The sequence below is a fragment of the Taurulus bubalis genome (genome assembly GCF_910589615.1).
Source record: "Taurulus bubalis genome assembly, chromosome: 4".
Taxonomy (NCBI): Eukaryota; Metazoa; Chordata; class Actinopteri; order Perciformes; family Cottidae; genus Taurulus; species Taurulus bubalis.
Window position 1 is genome coordinate 6062718 of NC_136592.1, and position 20891 is coordinate 6083608.

Consider the following 20891-nt stretch of genomic DNA (forward strand, 5'->3'; position numbering starts at 1 on the left):
GCAGCGGGCGTCAGAGGGGGTCCATTTACTGGTTGAGTGCTGCAGGAGGGAGTCCGAAAAGCCTGAGATGAGTCGGCATTTTTGCACCTCCCGAGCCTCAAAGTCATTTTGAAATGTTACAATTAACAAAAGTGTAACATATTTGTATGTTTTGTTTGACAATATAAAATATGTCGTTAAATAGAATTTGTGTCGCTTTTTACACATCTTTAAAGAGGCGGTTGCTAACGAGGGGCTAAATGAAACATGGCAAACGCTCGTCCTCCTTTGGCTGAGTGGCGTGAAGACGTCGTTTCACTAATGCTAGCTTTTTTTTTTTACCTCTGCCGATTTGCGTTCACGCTTCAAAATGCACAAAATGTCACTAAAACACCGTGTGTGTATCCTTGAGGTCTTTCTGCATTTCCCTCCTCAGGACTCGTACGTCATGCTGTAGTTGATTGAGAAGTTGTCTTTATATGAAATCCGTGAATGGGGAAACATAGTTTAATTAATATAGACATATTCTTGCGTGTACATAATAGGAGACAATATCAGGGCGTCTCTGGCAGCCAAAGCATACAAACAAATGCACGGTGAGAAGTTGGGTGCTCGGACCCCGCTTCAAGGATTCAAGGATCATCTATTGTCATTATGCAACAACGGAATTCAGTTGGAGCCCACTTATGGCCGACATCTTCACATTAACGATTCAACATGAGGAACACCATCATCCATCGACTTTGACTGATGTGTGAGCACCGAGCATCCTGGACCACGAAGGATCCAGGTCTCTGCGAAGACGTGGGCTCAACAGTCACCGACCTCCCGCTGCGTTCATCTGTCTTATTTTCTGTCTTATTTTCCTGACGGCCAGGAGCATGCTGGGTAGTGGAGTAGCCTCAGGTCCGACAGCTGGGTTAGCTTAGCCCCAATCTCGCCTCTCCTCCCTGAGCCGGTTTGGTCGCGTTCGGTCCGCTGCACTTTACCCAATCCCCACGCTTCCTTTTCAGACGTTGATGAATGTATTCTGTCGTATGGCATTAGCAATGAACACAAAGAAAAACAACAAATAAAGACACAAATATAGCGAAATTCATGGGAGCCACCGGCACATGCGCCGCTGTTGTGTTGCCATAGCAAAGAGGTCTTGCAGGCCTAGCTGTTTTTTTTTTTTTTTGCTCGCCTGACTCAAACTAATGTGGTTTTCCTTGTTGAAATCACAGTGGACGCGTGTTTTCCACTCGGCAAACTATTGAATCGGCTACTTTGCGTCACCCTTACACAAATGTACATGACCTTTTTAGTTAGACCTACTTGCATATGAATGGAGTCCTTACACACAAAGACCCCCCACACACACCTTCACTCCAGGGCCCTGGCACATGCCCGCAATGTTCCCATATGATGAGTAATTGTAATTACAGCAAGAGACAGGAAGTCTCCATCTGGTTCTTTAATTTTGTCCGAAACAGTAGCCTGTCTCCATATGAGACCTGGCGCATTAAAACACATTTACAGCCGGATCTGACCTCCAGCAGCCCTCTTGAGAAGAGAATCACTGGTGCAGGTTTGTTCACTATAGTAACAAGTTATCTGCAGCCTGGAGGGTTTTTTCTTTCTTTCTGAGAGGTAAATCGGACCATCGGTGCAGCTCTGCTCCTTTTGGGAAGCTTAATGAAAAGCGATCTCAGGGTGCGATCCATCTGCTCTGTCTGTTTACACGATTAGAGAGCCCAGGCCCCATTTAGAGATAATTCACATAGCAGGTGAATGCAGTGGTGGATCCCTTCTCTGAACAAGGAATGATAGGAAGGCTCCTCCTCGTGTGAAACTCAAACGGGGACGAGGAGAGAGACTGAAATAGTGCATAAAAGCTGTGGTCCTTCCAGTCGGTAAAAGCGGCCTGAATGCAGGTTCCAGGTTGCTTACACTGTGCAGATGCTCGTCACACACAGGTCATCTAAGCTGACATAGCTTCAGATAGCGCCTGAGAGGGAAGAACGTCTCATTTATCATACTTATAGCGAGAGATAAATGACACTCTCACTGCAGGTGACCTCGACGGAGCAATGCCGGAAGTTTTGAAAGAGTTATTGTGTACGACGGAATGGAGTCGCCTGAAATCTAAAACAATTGCTCCAATTTTATTTTTCATTTGGCCTTGAACAGAAGAAGAAAGAATACATTTTTTATAAATGAAGCTTTAAAGTAGCTGTAGAGCTAAGAAGACTCTACTGAAACGGCCAGTCAGCATCACAGGATCCAACCAAGAATTCTTACAATCACATACGAGAGGACGGTGTGCTGTGTGTCTCATCTCGCAGCCTCACTGAAGTTTTAAAACCAAACACTATCAAAGGCAAAGATTGTACTTTGCACTCCACTACATTTATTTGAAAGGAATTAATGAATAAATGAATCAGAATTACTTTTATTTTACACACAAAATATACTTAAAGTTTGGCTATCTGGTCTAAATACTACAATACCCATGAACCTCGGCTGCCGTTGCTGAAAAAAAGGCCAGTAAGAAACAGTGGTGGAAAACACTGAAACCACCGCTTCCTTTCCTAACCTTCAAAATATAATTAGGGTAAACCCTTCCTATATACAGTATTTGGGGGCAAACGCAAAGACAATAATATTTATGTATTGCTAGCGATGCTTGTGTACTTTTGCTTTGAAGTTATGAATGTGTTACTAGAAGATCTGCATCTGAATACTTCCTCCACTGCTGATTATTTATGTAATCGCTCTGGGTCTTCTGTTACTGCCTTGTGTTTATTTATTTTTATTGATCCACCTACCGTTATTATATTTGTAGTTATCTATTTCTTCAAATATATTGCATTGCTTTTTTCTTAATATGTTAAATTATTTTTGTAGGGAGGTCCACGTCTTCCTGTTGTACTACAACAACTTCAGGGCACACTGAAATATTTCACTCATTCACACACACACACACAGTGGCTGTAAAAATTGTCAGCGTGTTAAGTGCACATTTCCAGTATGTTTTCCCACCCTCAATTAAAGAGGAAACACCAAAACAATGTTTTGTATGTATCCATATTGATCATTAATGTTTTTCTATTTGAATTATGGATACTGCCGGACACAATAAGCTTTTAAAAGGATACTCTTTTTAATTTGTTTGCAAATGAATTACAAATGAATTTCGATTGCAAATGAAAAATGATTTTAAATACATATTTGCCCAGTGGATAAACAAACAAGTACGGAACGCGGCCCTCGTTTAGGTCGTAGTAGGTGAGAGCGCGATGTACGGAACGCGGCCGCAGCCTGTCTGGTTCCTGTCTCCGACTCGCCGTCATATATCGGGGCTCCGTGTCGGATACAGCCTTACGAGCCGTAGCAAACTTTGAAACTAAGTTACTCCGCACAGCCGGACTGTTTGACACGTAGAGGAGAACGCGTCCCATTAGCGGGGAGTGAACAAACATGCCTGCGGTTTCTAAAGGAGACGGGATGCGTGGCCTGGCCGTGTTCATCTCTGACATCAGGAACTGTAAGTTGTGTTTATCACCTTCACGGACCGCTCTCGCTTAGGCTAGCCACGAAGCTAGCTGGCGCAAAGAAGGGATTAGCGACGTGACCGGCGGTTTACCGGAACACCACCGGGGAGGGAGGGAAAGCGGCGTCCCGTCGCCACGGTACCCGCAAAGGCGGGTTTAATTTACCGGAGTGGGGTTTGGACAACCACTCGGCGGGCCAGCTAGCTGCAGCTAGCCGCTAGCCGCTAGCTTCCAGTTGCTAACGTCACGTAGAAGGGCGTGGACCGCGCGGCTAGCCGCAGATAATGCACATAAACTGCCATTCATATTAAGTCAGTGGTAGTTTACTAATATGTTCCTGCGAGGGCTTCAACGTGAGCGGAAAAGCCTTTTGCACCATTTAATTTATTACATTTTTTGTCAACTGACAGATTAGCTAGCTTAGGAATAGTTCAGGTGACGTTAGCGTCAAGGAGGACGTACACATCTTTTAACGATTAACCTCCGCGGTGGGCTTTACAAACCCGCCCAGCTAGTAGGGCTCAAACGTCGGTTTAGGCGTCCAGCCGGAGACCTAAAGGGTCAAGTCACACACTAATATCAACACAATAGTGTGTGTTTCTAGAGGGGGCGGGACTGTTGCCAAATACGTGCCCCTTGTTCACCAAGCATTATAAAGAATTATTCACAGACATGTGGTGCTCACAGTAGATAATAGTTAAATAATATAGTTACATTAAACGTCCCATAATTCTAATGTATAGTCTTGTTATTGTTTTTAAACAGTTATTCTAGAAATAGCTTGGATCTGTATGGCTTTATAATAACTTTTTGTAATGATGACATGTTTACTTGATAATTGTGAGAGACAGGGAAAAATAAAAAGATTTAGGGACAATGCGAAAAGTAATCCCCATCCATTACGACAGATAGAGATGACTTCCTCGGATTCGATTTGCCTTTTATTGCTTCTGTGGTTTGAGGTTTCAGAAGATGTGGATGTCGTTTGATTTATGTGAATGACATATTTCCGTCCGTTGCTCAGGCGGCATGTTTTTTTTGGGGATTTCTAGTCCCGACACAAAGATCAGGGCTGCACTGATCTGCTTTTTGTCTTGTCGGTGACCAGTGCCGGCTTCTACATTTTAGTTATGAGCAGAAGTTTTGCATGTTTTTTAAGTGTGTCCCGTCAGCAGCCATCGGCACGCACCCTTGGGACCCAAACTGTTTCCATAGCTTTGCAATGGCGACAGCCTTGCCACCCATAAGTGTTTACCACCACTTAATGCTGATGCAGCATCCGTGCAGAGGAGGTTGGTGCACTGTCACAGAAGATAAGCTCTATCTGACACTCGGCGCAATCCATTTCCTCAACAACAAAACACATCTTTCCATTTCCTGAACGTCCCTGCTGCCACAACAACCCACGACCTCAGGTCCCACACCTCTGCATTCGTGATCGGAGATCCTTTTTTCTGAGAAGATTCTCTCATACGGTTCTCATAGTAATAAGATACTGATCTCGTAATTGCGAGGTGCAGAATATATATATATTTTTCTTTGGAGCAAATGACTAACTGTACAATGAAATCCCGTCAACATGGACCACAACCTCTCGAGGGATGTTTTCGGCCCCCTTGGTTGAATACATGACACCAAGAATTTGTGCTGTTCTCGGAGAAAACAGGGGTTCTACATATCCAGCGCTCTAAAGGTGTGCCTAATAAAGTGGCCACTGAGTTTAGCTTACATGTCTGTTTACATGGGGCTCCACTTTATAAAGTGCTGCAGGATTTTTGGGGGAGGTAACCAGGAAGTCTGCATTTCCCCGGTTCCCTCGGCAAAAAGCCAAAGGAACGTTTCCATTGGTTCAGTAGTATCCTCTGATCACTTGTTAACGTTCGCCTTTTCTTAGAGACTTCAAAAATTCATGAGGGGTATTTACTGTCATATTTTACGTCTCAGAACAAGTTGTTATGATTGCTTGTGTTTACCACAGATCTTACTTCTAACCTTTAAAAAAAACTCCAGATCAGGGAACCGGAACTGGAAAAAAAAAAGACTCATTTCAAAGTTTAGGAACTCATTCCTGCGGCACTCTACAAAACCACCCAAAGTTGCGATAACATTGTCTTGAGTTACACATTCTTTTGTTGTGACGACACACGGCAAATAGAGTTTATTTCTCTCAGCTCGACAAAAAGAAGCGAAGCAGTGAAAACGGGGAATAAGTTTGATATTCAGATGGGTGATCGCAGCGCGACGTAGCAACCCAAATGTCTTTATCTGTTTGCAGGTAAAAGTAAAGAGGCCGAGATTAAGAGGATAAACAAAGAACTGGCCAATATCCGCTCCAAATTTAAAGGTAAGTGAACAATTCTGACACAACCAGCTCCAACCAGTGTACATGATGGCGTCCGGTTCACCTTCCATCCAAAGACTGATTTGTAGAATAATTTGCAGTTATTTTAATTTAATTTCCTTTGTTGTTGATTGGAATAAGAACTGTCGCCTTGCATGATACCATTCCCTCCCACAAAATACGGGAGACGAGGGAGGAGGGCGGACGCGAAGCTGTTTTTAAAGCGATAAAGTGACGTCGACTAATGACGTGTGTCAGTTGCATCAGCTGTCCATCGTTTTGTTATCACACTGTATTCTATGATCTCGGTCAGTCGATCATAACAGTGTTTTTAAATTTACTTTGAACTCAACTCACAACGTGGCACAATGGGACAAGAACATTGCACTCTTATCTATACGTCAACGGGAAACACAACAAATTTTAATCTCTTGCTAATTGCAAGAGATTGTTGTTATTGATATAATAATTTGACATAAGTAATGACAAGGTGATTTTCCGGTCAAGACGAGCAGGCACAAAAAAAATTACAAAATGAGTAGAGCCTTGTGTCTTTTGCCCCTTTTTCTTGTTGCGTAATTTTTTTTTCTTTATTTCCATTTTTTTTATGGCTTTCGCTGTCTCTGCATTTTTCTAAGTTCCCGCACCTCAGCGTTTATGTCTGCATTAACGTTCTGTTGGTGGTTCTCATGCCACCTGTTCCACGCTGCCTATAATTAGTTTGCTCCGTAATGAAGCTGCCTCCTCATGCCTCATAGTGCACACTCGTTCTGGCCTGTGTTCATTCACAAATTGATTATTTGACCATAAAAATTATTTCCAAGTTTCTTCTTTTCTTCCATTACTCAATGGTTTGGCGTTTAAAAACTGAATGGCCACTGTACTGATAAATCCCTGTGTTTTTAACTTCATGAAGACGTTCATATCCATACTTTTCTGTGCGTGTGTATTTGCGGCTGTGTGAATAGGAGACAAGGCTCTAGACGGCTACAGTAAAAAAAAGTATGTCTGCAAGCTGCTCTTTATCTTCCTTCTGGGCCATGACATCGACTTCGGACACATGGAGGCCGTCAACCTCCTCAGCTCCAACAAGTACACGGAGAAACAAATCGTAAGTTCGTCTTCATGTTCATCCAGTCTCTGAAGTTATCGTGCATAATAACTAGTAACCAGTATAAAAAAAATATTGTTTCTCCTGTGTACGGTGGAATTGCGCTCTGAATCCATGTCCTGCTTTCTAGGGTTACCTGTTCATCTCCGTGCTGGTGAACTCAAACAGCGACCTGATCCGTCTGATCAACAACGGCATCAAGAATGACCTCACCAGCCGCAACCCGACCTTCATGAACTTGGCCCTGCACTGCATTGCTAATGTGGGCAGCAGAGAAATGGCCGAGGCTTTTGCGTCTCAAATCCCCAGCATCTTGGTGGCAGGGTTTGTACTCCCACATTAATGCAGCGACATTTCAACTGGTTTTGACATCTCAGAAGTTTGGACTGAAAACAAATAACGTCTGACTAAATTAATAATTAAAACGGCATTCATGGACCCATCGTGGCACGTTTTGATGGAATAATACTAACTGAAAGGTTAAATTTGGTGTTTTGAAAGAGTTCAGATTCACCAAAGTCAACGTAGACAGTCTGTAAAACACTAACTGTGGATAAGTACCGTATACAAACTCACTTAAAAAAAACATCCAAACTATCACTTTAAGTTCTAATTTCAGTTTTTAATGTCAGCATTACTTCTGCTCCCCCACTGTATTTCCATTCTGTAATGGCCTCTTATGAAGCGGTTTTCATTGTAAGCGATGCCATTTAAATCTCGATGATTTGAATATCAGTTACTCGCCATGTGTTATTTTGAATTCTTGAACAAAACTTTGCTTACGCCTTATGGAGAATCAAGAATGGAGGACAGTCTTGAGTTGCAGTGAATGGGGGCCGCGTTTAACAACAGCAAACCTATATCAAATTAATATATATATATATATATATAAAAAATATAACCCGAGTGTCTTTTATCCGGCCACATGCTCATGGCTTCCCAAACACACACATCTTCGCTTAAGCCTCGCTGTTTAAACCGCTTTGGACTCGTCCGGACTCTCGATGTGATTAAGAGTACAGGACTGAAATGTTAAGGATGATAACTCTTCATTACGACAGTGACCATTCGTATCGGGTTGTGATGAATCAAGTCGTCTTGTGCTTGCCCCTCACATCAGGGACACGATGGACAGCGTGAAGCAGAGTGCGGCGCTGTGTCTGCTACGACTCAACAGGACGTCACCTGACCTCGTCCCCATGGGGGAATGGACGGCACGAGTGGTCCATCTGCTCAATGATCAGCACCTGGTGAGACTATACACATACCTGTGTTTGCTGGGGTGTGGAAGTACACAGAGGTCACGGTTCGGTTCATACTGGGGTCATAGGGGTCATGGTGCGAGTTCGGTGAAAATAAAGTTTCATAAGGATACGGTTCTTTTAAAAAAAAATTTCCACAGACAGTAGTGAGACAAAGGGAGGTATCATTTTGCCCACTTAAACTTTTTCATTATGAAAAATAAGGAACATTTCGAATACTCCCAAAAGGCTACAAATCTTAAAATCACTGCGCCGACACTCACTGTCCTCGTCTTCTACATAAGTCTTCCGGCTCTGCCGTTTGTTACCGACTCTCACGCCAATCAAGCTTGTTGCGCTAGCATCAGCACACACACCTCAGCTCGTAAACTTTGGTTACTCATTATATCCATCAGTCTACATGCCGTGAATTACCTGCGTGCACCGGACTGCGGCGAATTCGTGAGCCGTTACAGAGCGACAAAATAAAGCACACTCAAATCAGACAGTATGCACACTTAATATGTTTTGTGGGTGTGCTGTAGCTGCACACATGCACGTAGTTGCTCACAGCTGGAAAAAAACGTTGCACGCTCTATCATTTCCTGTTTGAAGTTGTACTAACTGCTAATAACGGTACACTATGAGGATTAGTATGTACTACATACTGTATAGAATTAGTATGTAGTGCTGTTTGTTTTCATCTGACACTCTAATAGCTGTGAACTTGAAACAGTTCCCCAGGTTACGGAGTCATGTGTCTGTAATCTTTGTCTGTTGTCAGGGAGTGGTGACCGCGGCCGCCAGCCTCATTACCACTCTAGCCCAGAAGAGTCCAGAGGACTTCAAAACCTCCATCTCACTGGCGGTGGCCAGGCTCAGCAGGGTGGGTGTCTTTCTGTAACGTCACATGGGGATCTTCAAATAATCAGATTCCGTCGATGCACTGATGCGTTCTCTTGCTTCTGCTTGTCCAGATCGTGACCTCGGCGTCCATCGACCTCCAGGACTACACGTACTACTTTGTTGCCGCGCCGTGGTTGTCCGTCAAATTGCTGCGCCTGCTGCAGTGCTACACTCCACCCGGTATGGTGCAGTCCTGTCTGTGCACATTTACAGTTTGAATAACATTGTTTCCCAGAAATCCTCCAATAGAGACTCATAATATTCATCCTGAGCTTACAATTACAATTTGTGTCTTTTTATTGGAAATAACAGTTGAACATTGTGTTGGCAGCGTATATCTTTTTTTGCCACTATATGTACCCCTACTTTAAGCTAGACCAAATACAACTTCCTCTTTGTATTTTACACAGACGTGAGGTTGATGATGATCTGCTTGTCTCGCTCTCTCAGAAAGGGAACCTAACTTGCCCCGTAAACGGTGCTGGCAATGCTCGTCGCATGAGGTGATCTCTGACACTAGATGGCGCCAGAATAGAAAAGTAAAATGGGGAATACAAATACTAATGCAGTGAGATAACATATCAGTTTATCTCATTCTTTAGAATAATGAAGAGTTTAGTCAGACACCCAGCAGAAAACCAGCAGCATGGGCATTGAAGTCTGTATTGTCTCTCTGTGTAATGTGCCATTACATTTGTGGACGCGATAACACTGAGTATATTCTTGTCGCTGCAGAGGATGCGGCGCTGCGAAGCCGTCTGACGGAGTGTCTGGAGACCATCCTCAACAAAGCCCAGGAGCCGCCCAAGTCCAAGAAGGTCCAGCACTCCAACGCGAAGAACGCCGTTCTGTTTGAAGCCATCGCCCTCATCATCCACCACGACAGGTAGGCCATGTTCTCGACAGGAAAAAGAAAAGCAGGAAATTCTGATTCATGCTTAATTTCCCCCATTGGACTTTAAGCAAACGGTGTTTGCAACCGACATGTTGCGTTTGTGGTTAGTTGTCAAGACTGTAACGTTGCAATAAAAACGCCAAGAACAGAACACTAACTTTTACCTTTTAGACTTCTCCAGCCGCCATTAGCTCACAATCCAGTGTCGCATAGCGTTGTTTTTTTGTTTGGGAATTTGAAATGTGGGCCTTCTGTGTCTGGTCTGTTGCAGCGAGCCCACCCTGCTGGTACGAGCCTGCAACCAGCTGGGCCAGTTCCTGCAGCACAGGGAGACCAATCTCCGTTATTTGGCTTTGGAGAGCATGTGCACGCTGGCCAGCTCTGAGTTCTCCCACGAGGCGGTGAAGACGCACATAGACACCGTGATCAACGCTCTGAAGGTGAGTCCTCCCCTCAGCTGTGACCTTTTGATGGGTCTGATCAGTAAGGGAGTCTCAAAAGTGACGCTGGGATTGTTCTGCACCCTTTCTGTGGTTATGTATGATCACCTAACTGATAGTTTTCTCTAAAAACAAGTTATTGATTAGATTTGTTTGCTCTATGAAGGATTCATAAATCCTTTTTAGTACTGAAATGGTGTCAAAGAGAAGTTGGAGAAAAGCGCCTACCGACCTACAACAGGAAGTTGTTTCATCGAGGTCCCTATCATTCTTTAATTCTGTTCATTATAACTCTGTTCTTATTCCATTAAGGGTCATTGTAGCTGATGATAATAATAATAATAATAATAGTGTAATATAATTTTCCGTGAAATTAGGACATTTTCCGAGATGGTTATCCTACCGTGAAAATCTTCCACTGTTTCAACCCTAGAAGTTGAATCAGCGGTTTTCCATGTTCAAATGAATGTTCCCAGATCACTCTGCCGTCACAGTTTCAAATAAAATGAGTCATCGCTTGTATAGTTGTTGGTCAATTTATAAGTATTTATGATAATTCAACATAATCTACAATGTGGTTGTCTGTGACACGAAGCTTACTCAAGCCTTTTTGTTTTTGTAAACGTTTCCAGGCATTCTCTTTAACCTTACGACCAAGCTGATCAATTACATCTCCACGGGACCTAAATGCACTTTCTTTACACAGATGTATCATTGCTACTGTAGATGTATGACTCAGCAGAAGTGTGTGTGCGTCAACCACCAGCTCACTCTCACACAAAAGGCACAGTTTCCGTTCATTTCAATCGTGGAATACTTAAAGACATGATTTACCCCAATTTCCAACAGCCTGGATTTAATTTAGCAATTTGGTCAGATCGATTGGCCACAGTGGCGTTTAAGAAGCTGCAGCTGAGGAGACGTTTTTTAACACGTTCTGTTCCCGTTTGTTCTTCCCCGTCCAGACGGAGCGAGACGTGAGCGTTCGCCAGCGGGCCGTGGACCTGCTCTATGCCATGTGCGACCGCAGCAACGCCAAGCAGATCGTGGCGGAGATGCTGAGCTACCTGGAGAACGCCGACTACTCGATCCGAGAGGAGATAGTGGGTCCCCGGCCTGTGCACCTTTCGGCCCCCCTCTGCGCGCGGCCCCCGCCCTCAGACGGTTGCTTTTTGCCCCGCAGGTGCTCAAGGTGGCGATCCTGGCAGAGAAGTACGCCGTGGACTACACCTGGTACGTGGACACCATTCTCAACCTCATCCGCATGGCCGGCGACTACGTCAGCGAGGAGGTGTGGTACCGCGTCATCCAGATCGTCATAAACCGAGACGAGGTCCAGGGCTACGCGGCCAAGACCGTCTTTGAGGTGAAGACTACGGATTTGTTTGCTCGCCGTCTGGCTCCTCGGTGTTGAAAGGCCACTTTTCTTAGCTAACTTGCGGGCGCCAAGAGAACAAAATGTGGGATTTGCCTACAACAAGCCATGTATGACATATAAGGGTTCAGTCACATAAGGCAGTCATCCCTCTCTTCTCTCTTTTTTTTTTTTTTTTTTTTTTGTCCTTCTCCCGGTTGTTCAGACTAACTCGTTTTATAGTACAGGAACTATGAATGTCTGTTTTTTATTTTATTTTTTTTATGGGTAGGTATCTGCTAAATTGTGCCTTTTTTCCAGCCTTTGTTTGCTCTGGATGCTCCAGCTGCCACAAGCGCCCCATGTTGCCTCTGTTAAATAACAGTTGACCCTCACGAAAAACGAATAAGTCATTAAAAAATATTACTGGAAGCCATCGAAGTCAAGCTGGGATGCATCTTTTTCTGGAGCCTTGCCATTGGGAAGCAAGTGAGGGTTGTATCCCGGTTGCTGGATTATGTGTGCTCCGCAAGGACAATGTTGGCTGGCTGGTCTTCACCACTTCCATTCTTAACCATACTTGCAGTGAGGTAGCCGTGTACATTCCTAACGTCGTCCTTCTGTGTGCACACTCGTAGGCGCTGCAGTCTCCCGCCTGCCACGAGAACCTGCTGAAGGTGGGAGGTTACATCCTGGGAGAGTTTGGTAACCTTATTGCGGGTGACTCGCGCTCCAGGTAAACAGAATCCACCCTTCAAGAAAATCATATTATTTTGCCTGAGTTGATGCTACAGCTCTGGGCTTGGTTCAACCAATCTACAAAAAACTATTTTCTCTCTCACTTCAAGAGGTGTTGAGCCATGTAGATGGTTTTGTTTTACCAGGTTTTGAGATATCTGAAGAGAGTTTAGTTTTCTGTCCTCAAAGCATTAAGCAATTCCACAGCAATGTGATCACTGTCAAAGTTTTCACCAGGACTACTTCCTCCGTACGAAGTAGTTTTTGTGAAGCAAAACTATCTGCATAGCTAGATACTGGCTAGAAAATGTCTTTTTTACAATTTAGGTGAACTAAACCTTTTTAAAGAAATGCTACTGACGCCAATATGCTGTCTTCCAACCAAATATGGCGCCGTGTTTACCACACAGAACCGAGTAGAAGAAGCTTGATGTACCAGAGCAATGCTCGCTTCATTCCGTGTCCAGCGCTGAGTCTGAATGTCCGGAGGTTTCACCGTTTCGTGTCTTCTCCCATTCAGCCCTCTGGTCCAGTTCGACCTCCTCCACTCCAAGTTCCACCTGTGCTCTGTGCCGACTCGGGCGCTGCTGCTGTCGGCCTACATCAAGTTCATCAACTTGTTTCCCGAAGTGAAGACCACGATCCAAGAGGTCCTGCGCTCCGACAGCCAGCTCCGCAACGCCGACGTGGAGCTCCAGCAGAGAGCCATCGAGTACCTGAGGCTCAGCTGCATCGCCAGCACCGACATATTGGTGAGTTGTAATTGAAATACTGATTACACTTGAAGGTCTCGCACACGCTCAAGCTTTCGCAGAAACAGTGGTGAGGTTAAAAAAACAACAAAAAAAACAGGTATATCTTTCCTGAAGTTTGTCCACTTTTTGATTGGAATAACTCATTGATTGGAATAACTCATAAGTCATAATAATAAGTCATTTCTTGCACACCATGAGTCAATTTCTATCCGTGAGACGTAAGTAGTTCAGACCGCTGTACATGTATCTGTGACTGTAAACATTAAATGTTACTGCTGGCCGAAGAATGACAATAGCTGTTACGGCCGCGCATGCGCCACTAGTATCAAGGGATTCCCCTGGGTCCTAAATCCCTCCAGGTTTAGCTCCCTATGCACTAATCAAAACAGCTGCTGGCCAGTTGCGAGCAAGTAGTGAATAACGGTGGCGGTGACAGCCCTTTTCGGCGTCAATAAATTAATGTGTTTATTTGGAGAAAAAAATACCGTGATATACCTTGAAACCTCCACAATCTTACAAAATACCGTGATATGAATTTTTGGCCATACCGCCGAACCCTAATTGGTATCCCTCAGCTCATTAGAGATTAAAAAAGGAAAGAAATCTATGTTAACTAAAACCTTCAGGGAGAAACAGCAGAGACGTTATATCACACAGGAAGATGCGTCACATCCATTTTAAATGTGATCGGTACATGACTGGTGGAGGGAGCAATCGTGGTCGGTCACGATAAAGTTGGGATTGGGAGGAGGAAATGCCGGTCAAAGCATCGGCAGGTCTGGAAAGTTTAATAACCACCAGCGGGGACACGTTTCGCCTCATCCTGTTGGCTCAGGGTGCTCCGATTGCTGGACTTGATCGCGGGATCTATTGGCAGCCTTGTGGAGCATTATTTATTAATTTTTCACCCACGTTGTATGTTATGTATTCAAATTAAGAGATGAATTGACAACTGTTTATTCATTGGCATGCGACATGTGCAACATATTCCACGCTCTCTCGTAGAGATGCTTTCTCTCAGCAGCCCCATTTTTTTTGTAATCAAAGACCTGCTGTGTGTGTGTGTGTGTGTGTGTGTGTGTGTGTGTGCACTTAGTCCCAGCATGCTGGGCGTTTTAAACAGACATCGATCCCTCCCCTCCCCCGTTCCATGTTCGTACCTTTTTTCGGCAGAACTGCAGGCGGTATAACGGCGTAATGGAATAACGGTCCCACCTGGAACAGGCGGTCTGAAAGAGGCTTCAGAGGCACAACTCCATTGGAGACGTTTCAGTGTAGAGGGGTCGTCTGATCCGCCTTCACAGTATCGTCTCCCCCTCTCTCTCCACAGGCCACGGTCTTGGAAGAGATGCCCCCATTCCCAGAGAGAGAGTCGTCGATCCTGGCGAAGCTGAAGAGGAAGAAGGGCCCGAGCAACCTGCCCGACGTCGACGACACCCGGTGGAACGGCAACGGCAACGTCGAGCACAGCGAGAACGCTGAAGGCACGAACAAGGTAAACCCCGCGGTGGAGCTGTACATTTATTTGGAAACCCATCCAGGGAGAAAAAAAAACTCTAGATAAATGTCACCAGTTTCTCACACAATTGAGCACGTTTAAGGATTTCTGAATGTGCATGCACCCTGAAAACAAGCCTGCTTCACACAAACAATATTCTTTAAGTAATATCCTTTCAGCATCTCCTGTTCTTCACCTTTACTTGTCTTCTCGCCTTCCTTCCCTGTCTCCCCCTCTCTGTCCTCGTTGTCCTCTTTCTGTTTCTTCTCTCTTCTTTTCTTTCTCCGTCAGTCTTCTCCTTCACTGATGGCAGACCTTCTCCCCACCAACAGACCCCGCCCTGCCTCCTCTAGTCCCACCATGCTCTCTGCTGGGACCATGGTACACCGATAGCTAGAAAAGACACAGCGTGTGATGAGTTACATAATTAGGCAGCCACTGTTGTCATCCATGTTCCTTCCACTTCTTTCTTGTTTACACGAACCAGCACCGAAGAGGTTTGGGTTTAGTCTGCTTACAATTATAAGGTTTTGGCAAATCTTATTTTACTTTCTTCTGCACGCGCTGCACTGCATTAAAGTCAAACTGAGGTCTGAGGTCACAGGACTACCCGCCGCAAAGGGTATTACTCTTCTTCTAGCCATCACCAACACACCTTATCTCCACAAGGCAACACGAGAAGAGAAGAGACGGGGAAGTCGGCGCCGTCTTCGGCAAGCTGGGGTTAACCAGCGTCCACCTTTTTGTGTCGGCGGAATAGAAACTGAACAGCAGAGCGTTGAATGTTTTTAAAGTGACACTGTTTTTATTTGCGGTGGATGGCGAACTATCTAGAGAAAGTATCAACATGATACAATGGCGTAACGATTCTCCGAATCCGTTATTCGGTTCACACCAGAGTTTTTTTCTTCTTCTTTTTTCTGTGTCTTTTCTCCGGAAACCTTTCCGGTCTCGTTTTCAGAAGCGTTCCACCACTAATCAACAAACATGATGCCGTTCTTCAGCCAATAGCGCCTCACAGAAGCTGGCAGGGCGTCACTAACAAATAGCTGTCGTGTCATTATACAAAGTAAATTCAAGCTTGAGTTTGTAAAATTTGAACATTGAAGTCAAAGTAGGGAATTAAATAGATTGTTATGGGATTTAGGACATTGTAAATGTTGTGTAAAGTGACTTTGAGTACTAAGAAAAGCACTTATAAATTCAATTTATTTATTATTATTATAATAAATATATAAAAAACGATACACTGCTGTTCAGATGTCGTCTGTACATACTGTGCGTTAACGTGGATATCTTTTGACGTTTCTCTCCCAGGGTTCCGCCCACCCCTTCACAGACCTGCTCAATCTAAGCTCCACCCCTTCAGCAGGAGCCAGTCTGCTGGTCGACGTCTTGTCCGACAGCTCCAGCCCTGCGTCCCTAGACGTGTCTGAGGAGAACTTCTCCAGGTGAGGACCGCACTGTGAGCTTCGTTTGCCGAAAATTAGCAGTGACAGCTGGAGGACGCACAAGAGACACATTCAATAAAAGAATGGTCAAAATTCAAACTGCAGAGGCCCGAGATATCCTGACTTTTACTCTTGCATTCCAAAGTGGAACAGTATAGTGTCTTTAATTATGTTTCCGCGAGGCCATATGGGTTTTGTGGTTGTACATACTCCTCTGGAGGAAATCTCTTCCAATTTGGAACAAACGTCCACTTGTACTCATCATGAACTGATGAGAATTTGGTGATCAAAGGTCACTGTGATCTCACAAAAAAAAAGGATCGGATAAAATGGATGGAAGTGATGTTACTTGGTTGACGAGGTCATACAACCGCAAGGTGGTAATTCGGGATGCTCAACTTGCTTTGCCTTGGGGGCCACTTTTGCTCAAACAACTGTCAGGGGGTCTGGTGGATCCTCCTCTGGTCCTTTTTGTTAAATAAGCTCTATTAGTCTACTTGGATACTTTTATTGTATGCACTCTGGCACCTTTTTATTTCATTTATATTTGATGAAAAACGCCATCGACTGTGGGGTAATACGCTGACAAATTCCCCGACTTCTTCGTTGTACATTTGTAACTGTGTGCTTGTGAATTCCAGGTTCGTTTGTAAGAACAACGGCGTTATCTTTGAGAACCAGCTGTTGCAGATTGGGCTGAAGTCAGAGTACAGGCAGAACCTGGGTGAGCAGCTCTCAACAGTATTTGTCTCCAATGTGTTGTGTTGAGCTCCTCAGACCTCGCCGCTTCTGACAGGCTAGCATTGGAAAACGAAAATATTCTGATGCAGAATGGGATTAGTGTTTCTCAAAGATGGTTTCCTTGCTGTCCCACAGGTCGCATGTACGTGTTCTTTGGCAACAAGACCTCCACCCAGTTCCTCAGCTTCTCCTCATCGGTCACCAGTAGTGACGCTCTCAAGACTCATATCCTTGATTAACCACTCACAGGTGGCTTCTTGTCCCAGACTCCACTGGCCCTTTCCAGCCACAGTGAAAGCTGTTGTTCGTAGGGTGAGATGCATGCTCGTGTCATTTAAGTGTCCGTAGAAGCCTTGACCGTGCCGTCTCCACAGCTGAATATCCACGCCAAGCCGGTCGACCCCACGGTAGAAGGCGGGGCTCAGCTCCAGCAGATTCTCAACATCGAGTGCGTGTCGGATTTCACAGACGCACCGGTGCTCGACATTCAGTTCAGGTCGGTGGATGCGTACTTTGTTGTAGATCTTCCTCTTTCTACTTTTAGTTCAGTTCCATGTGCTAATTTCTGACCGCGTGTGTGCAAACAGATACGGCGGAGCTCTTCAGAACATTGCCGTGAAGCTCCCTGTGATGCTCAACAAGTTTTTCCAGCCCACAGAGATGACATCCGAAGACTTCTTCCAGCGCTGGAAACAGCTCGGAGTGTAAGGCTCAATGTCCATTATCAACGCACCGCTGTCTCCTGGTTCCTCTCAGCGTTCGTCCCTGTCAGAAAATAAAAAAAGGCCGATTGCTTTAGTTGTTTGAAATGTCAATCCGTATCATTGGATCGACAGAGATCCGAAAGTCACTTTATATTTTGTGTTTTTATGGCTGAATGGTCTTTAGTTAGTTATGTCATTGCTATCGGAAGTTCAGTTCTTAAAGGGACAGCTCACCCCAAAATCAAAAATACACATTAGTCCTCTTACCTGTAGTGCTTTTTATCAATCTAGGTTGTTTTGGTGTGCTCATCACAGCGCAAGATGTAAACATAAATGGCGTCCTCCTCATCTGAGCTGTAACGCTAGCTAGCTCAGTGGCGCTAGGTGAGCTAGCCGTATCGGTTAGCTCACCTAGCCTCTCGTCCATAAACCGTTGCACGCCTCCTTCCTTCAATGCGGTTGCCGGTGTAGTTTTGGAAGATAGAAAATAGCTCCTCCCTGAAACTGCTCACAACAAGGTCTGTGTATTATTTTAGTTGCCAGGTCATGATTTCTGGAAAAAGACATTGCTGTTGAGTTTTTCAGACATCATTATTTTGAGTGCCATCTAGTCCCATCCTACTAGAGAGACGGCAGACATCTCTGCAGCCGAATCTCGCACCAAAACAATCTAGATGGATAAGTAGCTCTACAGGTCAGAGGAATACGTGCCCCTTTTTTTAAAGTGAACTTTGCTAACTGAGGTTTTACATATTTTTTTGGACTGAACGAAAGATTAACCAAACGGATCCTTTCCAGATAAATCAGTAATGAAAATCAGCTGCACCGCTTGTAGGGTTCAGACAGCCAGTTCTATTTCAGCTCTGGTTCCAAGTGGATAAAATACCTCACCGTCTCTCCGCTCGCCTTTTCTTAACATTGTTCATCACACTCGGAGAGCGGGCTTCTTGTTTTTCTGCATGTGTTGCATCCTGTGGTTCGTCAGTGGTTCTATATGAACCTTCTATTCTTCTATCTTCTTCTGTTCTATATGTCCTCTTCCTGTCCTCCTGGAGATAAGTGACTCTTCTCTCTCTCTCAGTCCTCAGCAAGAGGTTCAGACTATCTTCAAAGCCAGACACCCGATGGACACAGATGTGACCAATGCCAAGGTAAAAAGAAAACTCACTTCTAATACGGGGGACTGTTTAGCATCATTCATTGAGAAAATCTGCGTAAAGAATTTGATGGTTTCTAAAGCTGAATTTATAGCGGCTTTTCTAAAAAAACATGGCGACGCTGTTATTATTTTATTTTTCGTGTTATTTTGCCGGCATTACCGATTTACACCGGATAAGATGAAGTACTTAAGATACCAACGCAGGGCCCCCTTTTTAAATATCTCTTCTGTGACTTATTTCGTAGATCTTAGGTTTTGGCGTCGCTCTGCTGGACGGGGTGGATCCCAACCCCACGAACTTTGTCGGATCCGGAGTCATTCACACTAAGAGCACTCAGGTGGGCTGCCTCCTCAGACTGGAGCCCAACGGACAAGCAGAGGTAAAGAGACACACACACACACAGACTCATTATTGTATTGAACCTTCATATAGTTGCTGCATAACTGTGTGTTTCCTATTCAGATGTACCGTCTCACCCTCCGGACCAGCAGGGAGTCTGTGTCTCAGCGACTGTGTGACCTCCTCTCTGACCAGTTTTAGACTCAACGCAGCACCAGTATTTCTACACCTTTCACTCTCCGAGTCTCTCTTTAGATAGAATTGATGTATTGTACAGTGTAAATTCGTTTTCTTTTCTTTTTTTTTTTTTTATTTGACTAACTCCACATGTAAATGAAGTGAAATGTATTTTCCGCACATAGCTTTACTAATATATCACTGCTTTAAACCTGCCTTGTGTACACACACTGAGCACCTTAGCCAAGATGTTGAGGACGGTGAAAAAAGGCTGCGACTGCTTTTCTGCAGCGTCCCGCCGCTCCACAGTTCTTGAAATGGTGTGTTTTATTGCTCGGGTGCTGCCTTTCTCGTTCAGACATTTTGAAGAGTTTGTTTGGAGGCATTATTGAGATTGAGTTAGTTGAACATCTCCGTAGCTTTGTAAGCTTAATTGCCAGTGATCTCAGTTTGCCTTTCTATGACATTTTTGTGTTTAACAAAAAAAAAAGAAGATGATTCACAGAACTGGGAAGCTTTCCTCAACTTCTTGACCGTTTTGCACTTGATAGTTAAAACAAAAATCACATAAGTAGAGCTACAGAAGCCCTGAGAGGAAAAGAGGATGGAGCAAGCAAAGAAAATACATCCTGGGATCCATTTTCTAAGTCTGATCTAAATAGTTTTCTCTCCTGTGCTTGAAAAGATGATCTCGCTAAATTCCCTAATTATTTCATTACTAGTGATTTTTGTAATTCTCATTTTGGTCACGTGAGTCTACGTCCATGTTCTGACTCAAAGCGTTCATGTTTTCCTCCGAGTGAACTTTATGTCGCATAACTTGCATCCGCACTGTATGTTCAGAGTGCGTGGAGATATTAAAACTCACTTGGAAGAAAACATGAAAGCGTTCAGTAAAGACGAACCGACCGGAACTTGAAGGTTTACGGAAAACAATTTAGATCAGACTTTTTAGATCGGAAAGAAAAAAAGGTCCTCACTTCCCTCCCGGGGCTTCGGTACAGATAGATTTAGACAAAATCATCTTTAATTCTTAATGATGTCACTAATTTGACACGTCTGTCATCTCAGGAGAAAAAGCTACGCTTTGCATTGTGGTATTTTAGTTTTTGCAACAACAACAAAATAGCCTTTTGAATGCAAAGATTTTTGGTGGTGGGATTTTTTTTTTTGCTTCACTGTGCACGAAGTTTACACACAGAATTCAGGCACTGCGATAAAACGGCAAAGAAAATCAATGTAGAACACTAGGCAGCGAACGGATACAGATCTGTGACCGTCGTCCGATGGGCCGGATGCAGTCTGTGGGCACGAGCCCCCCCCTCTCTCCCTCCGCTAGCTGCGCTTTCTATCTGTAAGGGTTATTTGAAGACGACCGCAACAAAAGTCAAAACAAAGAGCAGAACGACGACGGGCGCAACCGGACCGTTCTCCAGGGCTCACAGTGGAGGTCCAGAATATCTACCGCACCCTCAAATAGTAAAGAGTAATATTTCATTTCAATATATATATACATATATAAATA

The 20891-nt window shown here is 44.4% G+C and overlaps 1 protein-coding gene across 6 annotated transcripts; it reads left to right on the forward strand.

The window, feature by feature from the left end:
• Positions 1-3441: 3441 nt before the first annotated feature.
• On the forward strand, positions 3442-19494 carry LOC306735987 (AP-2 complex subunit alpha-2-like; the record flags this gene model as incomplete). 6 transcript variants are annotated; one of them, XM_079217561.1, is made up of 23 exons in its annotated part: positions 3442-3508; positions 5791-5859; positions 6825-6967; positions 7098-7291; positions 8088-8217; positions 8993-9094; positions 9186-9294; positions 9850-10000; positions 10281-10449; positions 11415-11552; positions 11633-11815; positions 12442-12539; positions 13062-13293; positions 14627-14803; positions 15086-15175; positions 16112-16245; positions 16887-16969; positions 17122-17213; positions 17361-17482; positions 17574-17690; positions 18772-18841; positions 19095-19229; positions 19313-19494. In XM_079217561.1, 23 exons carry the CDS (start codon positions 3442-3444, stop codon positions 19388-19390), a joined length of 2883 nt encoding a protein of 960 aa, XP_079073687.1. In that variant the 3' UTR covers positions 19391-19494. The 6 variants fall into 6 exon arrangements, with proteins under 6 accessions (XP_079073687.1, XP_079073686.1, XP_079073689.1 ...); XM_079217560.1 differs by having other exon boundaries at positions 17122-17190; positions 17335-17482; XM_079217563.1 differs by having other exon boundaries at positions 14627-14791.
• Between the last annotated feature and the right edge of the window lie 1397 nt (positions 19495-20891).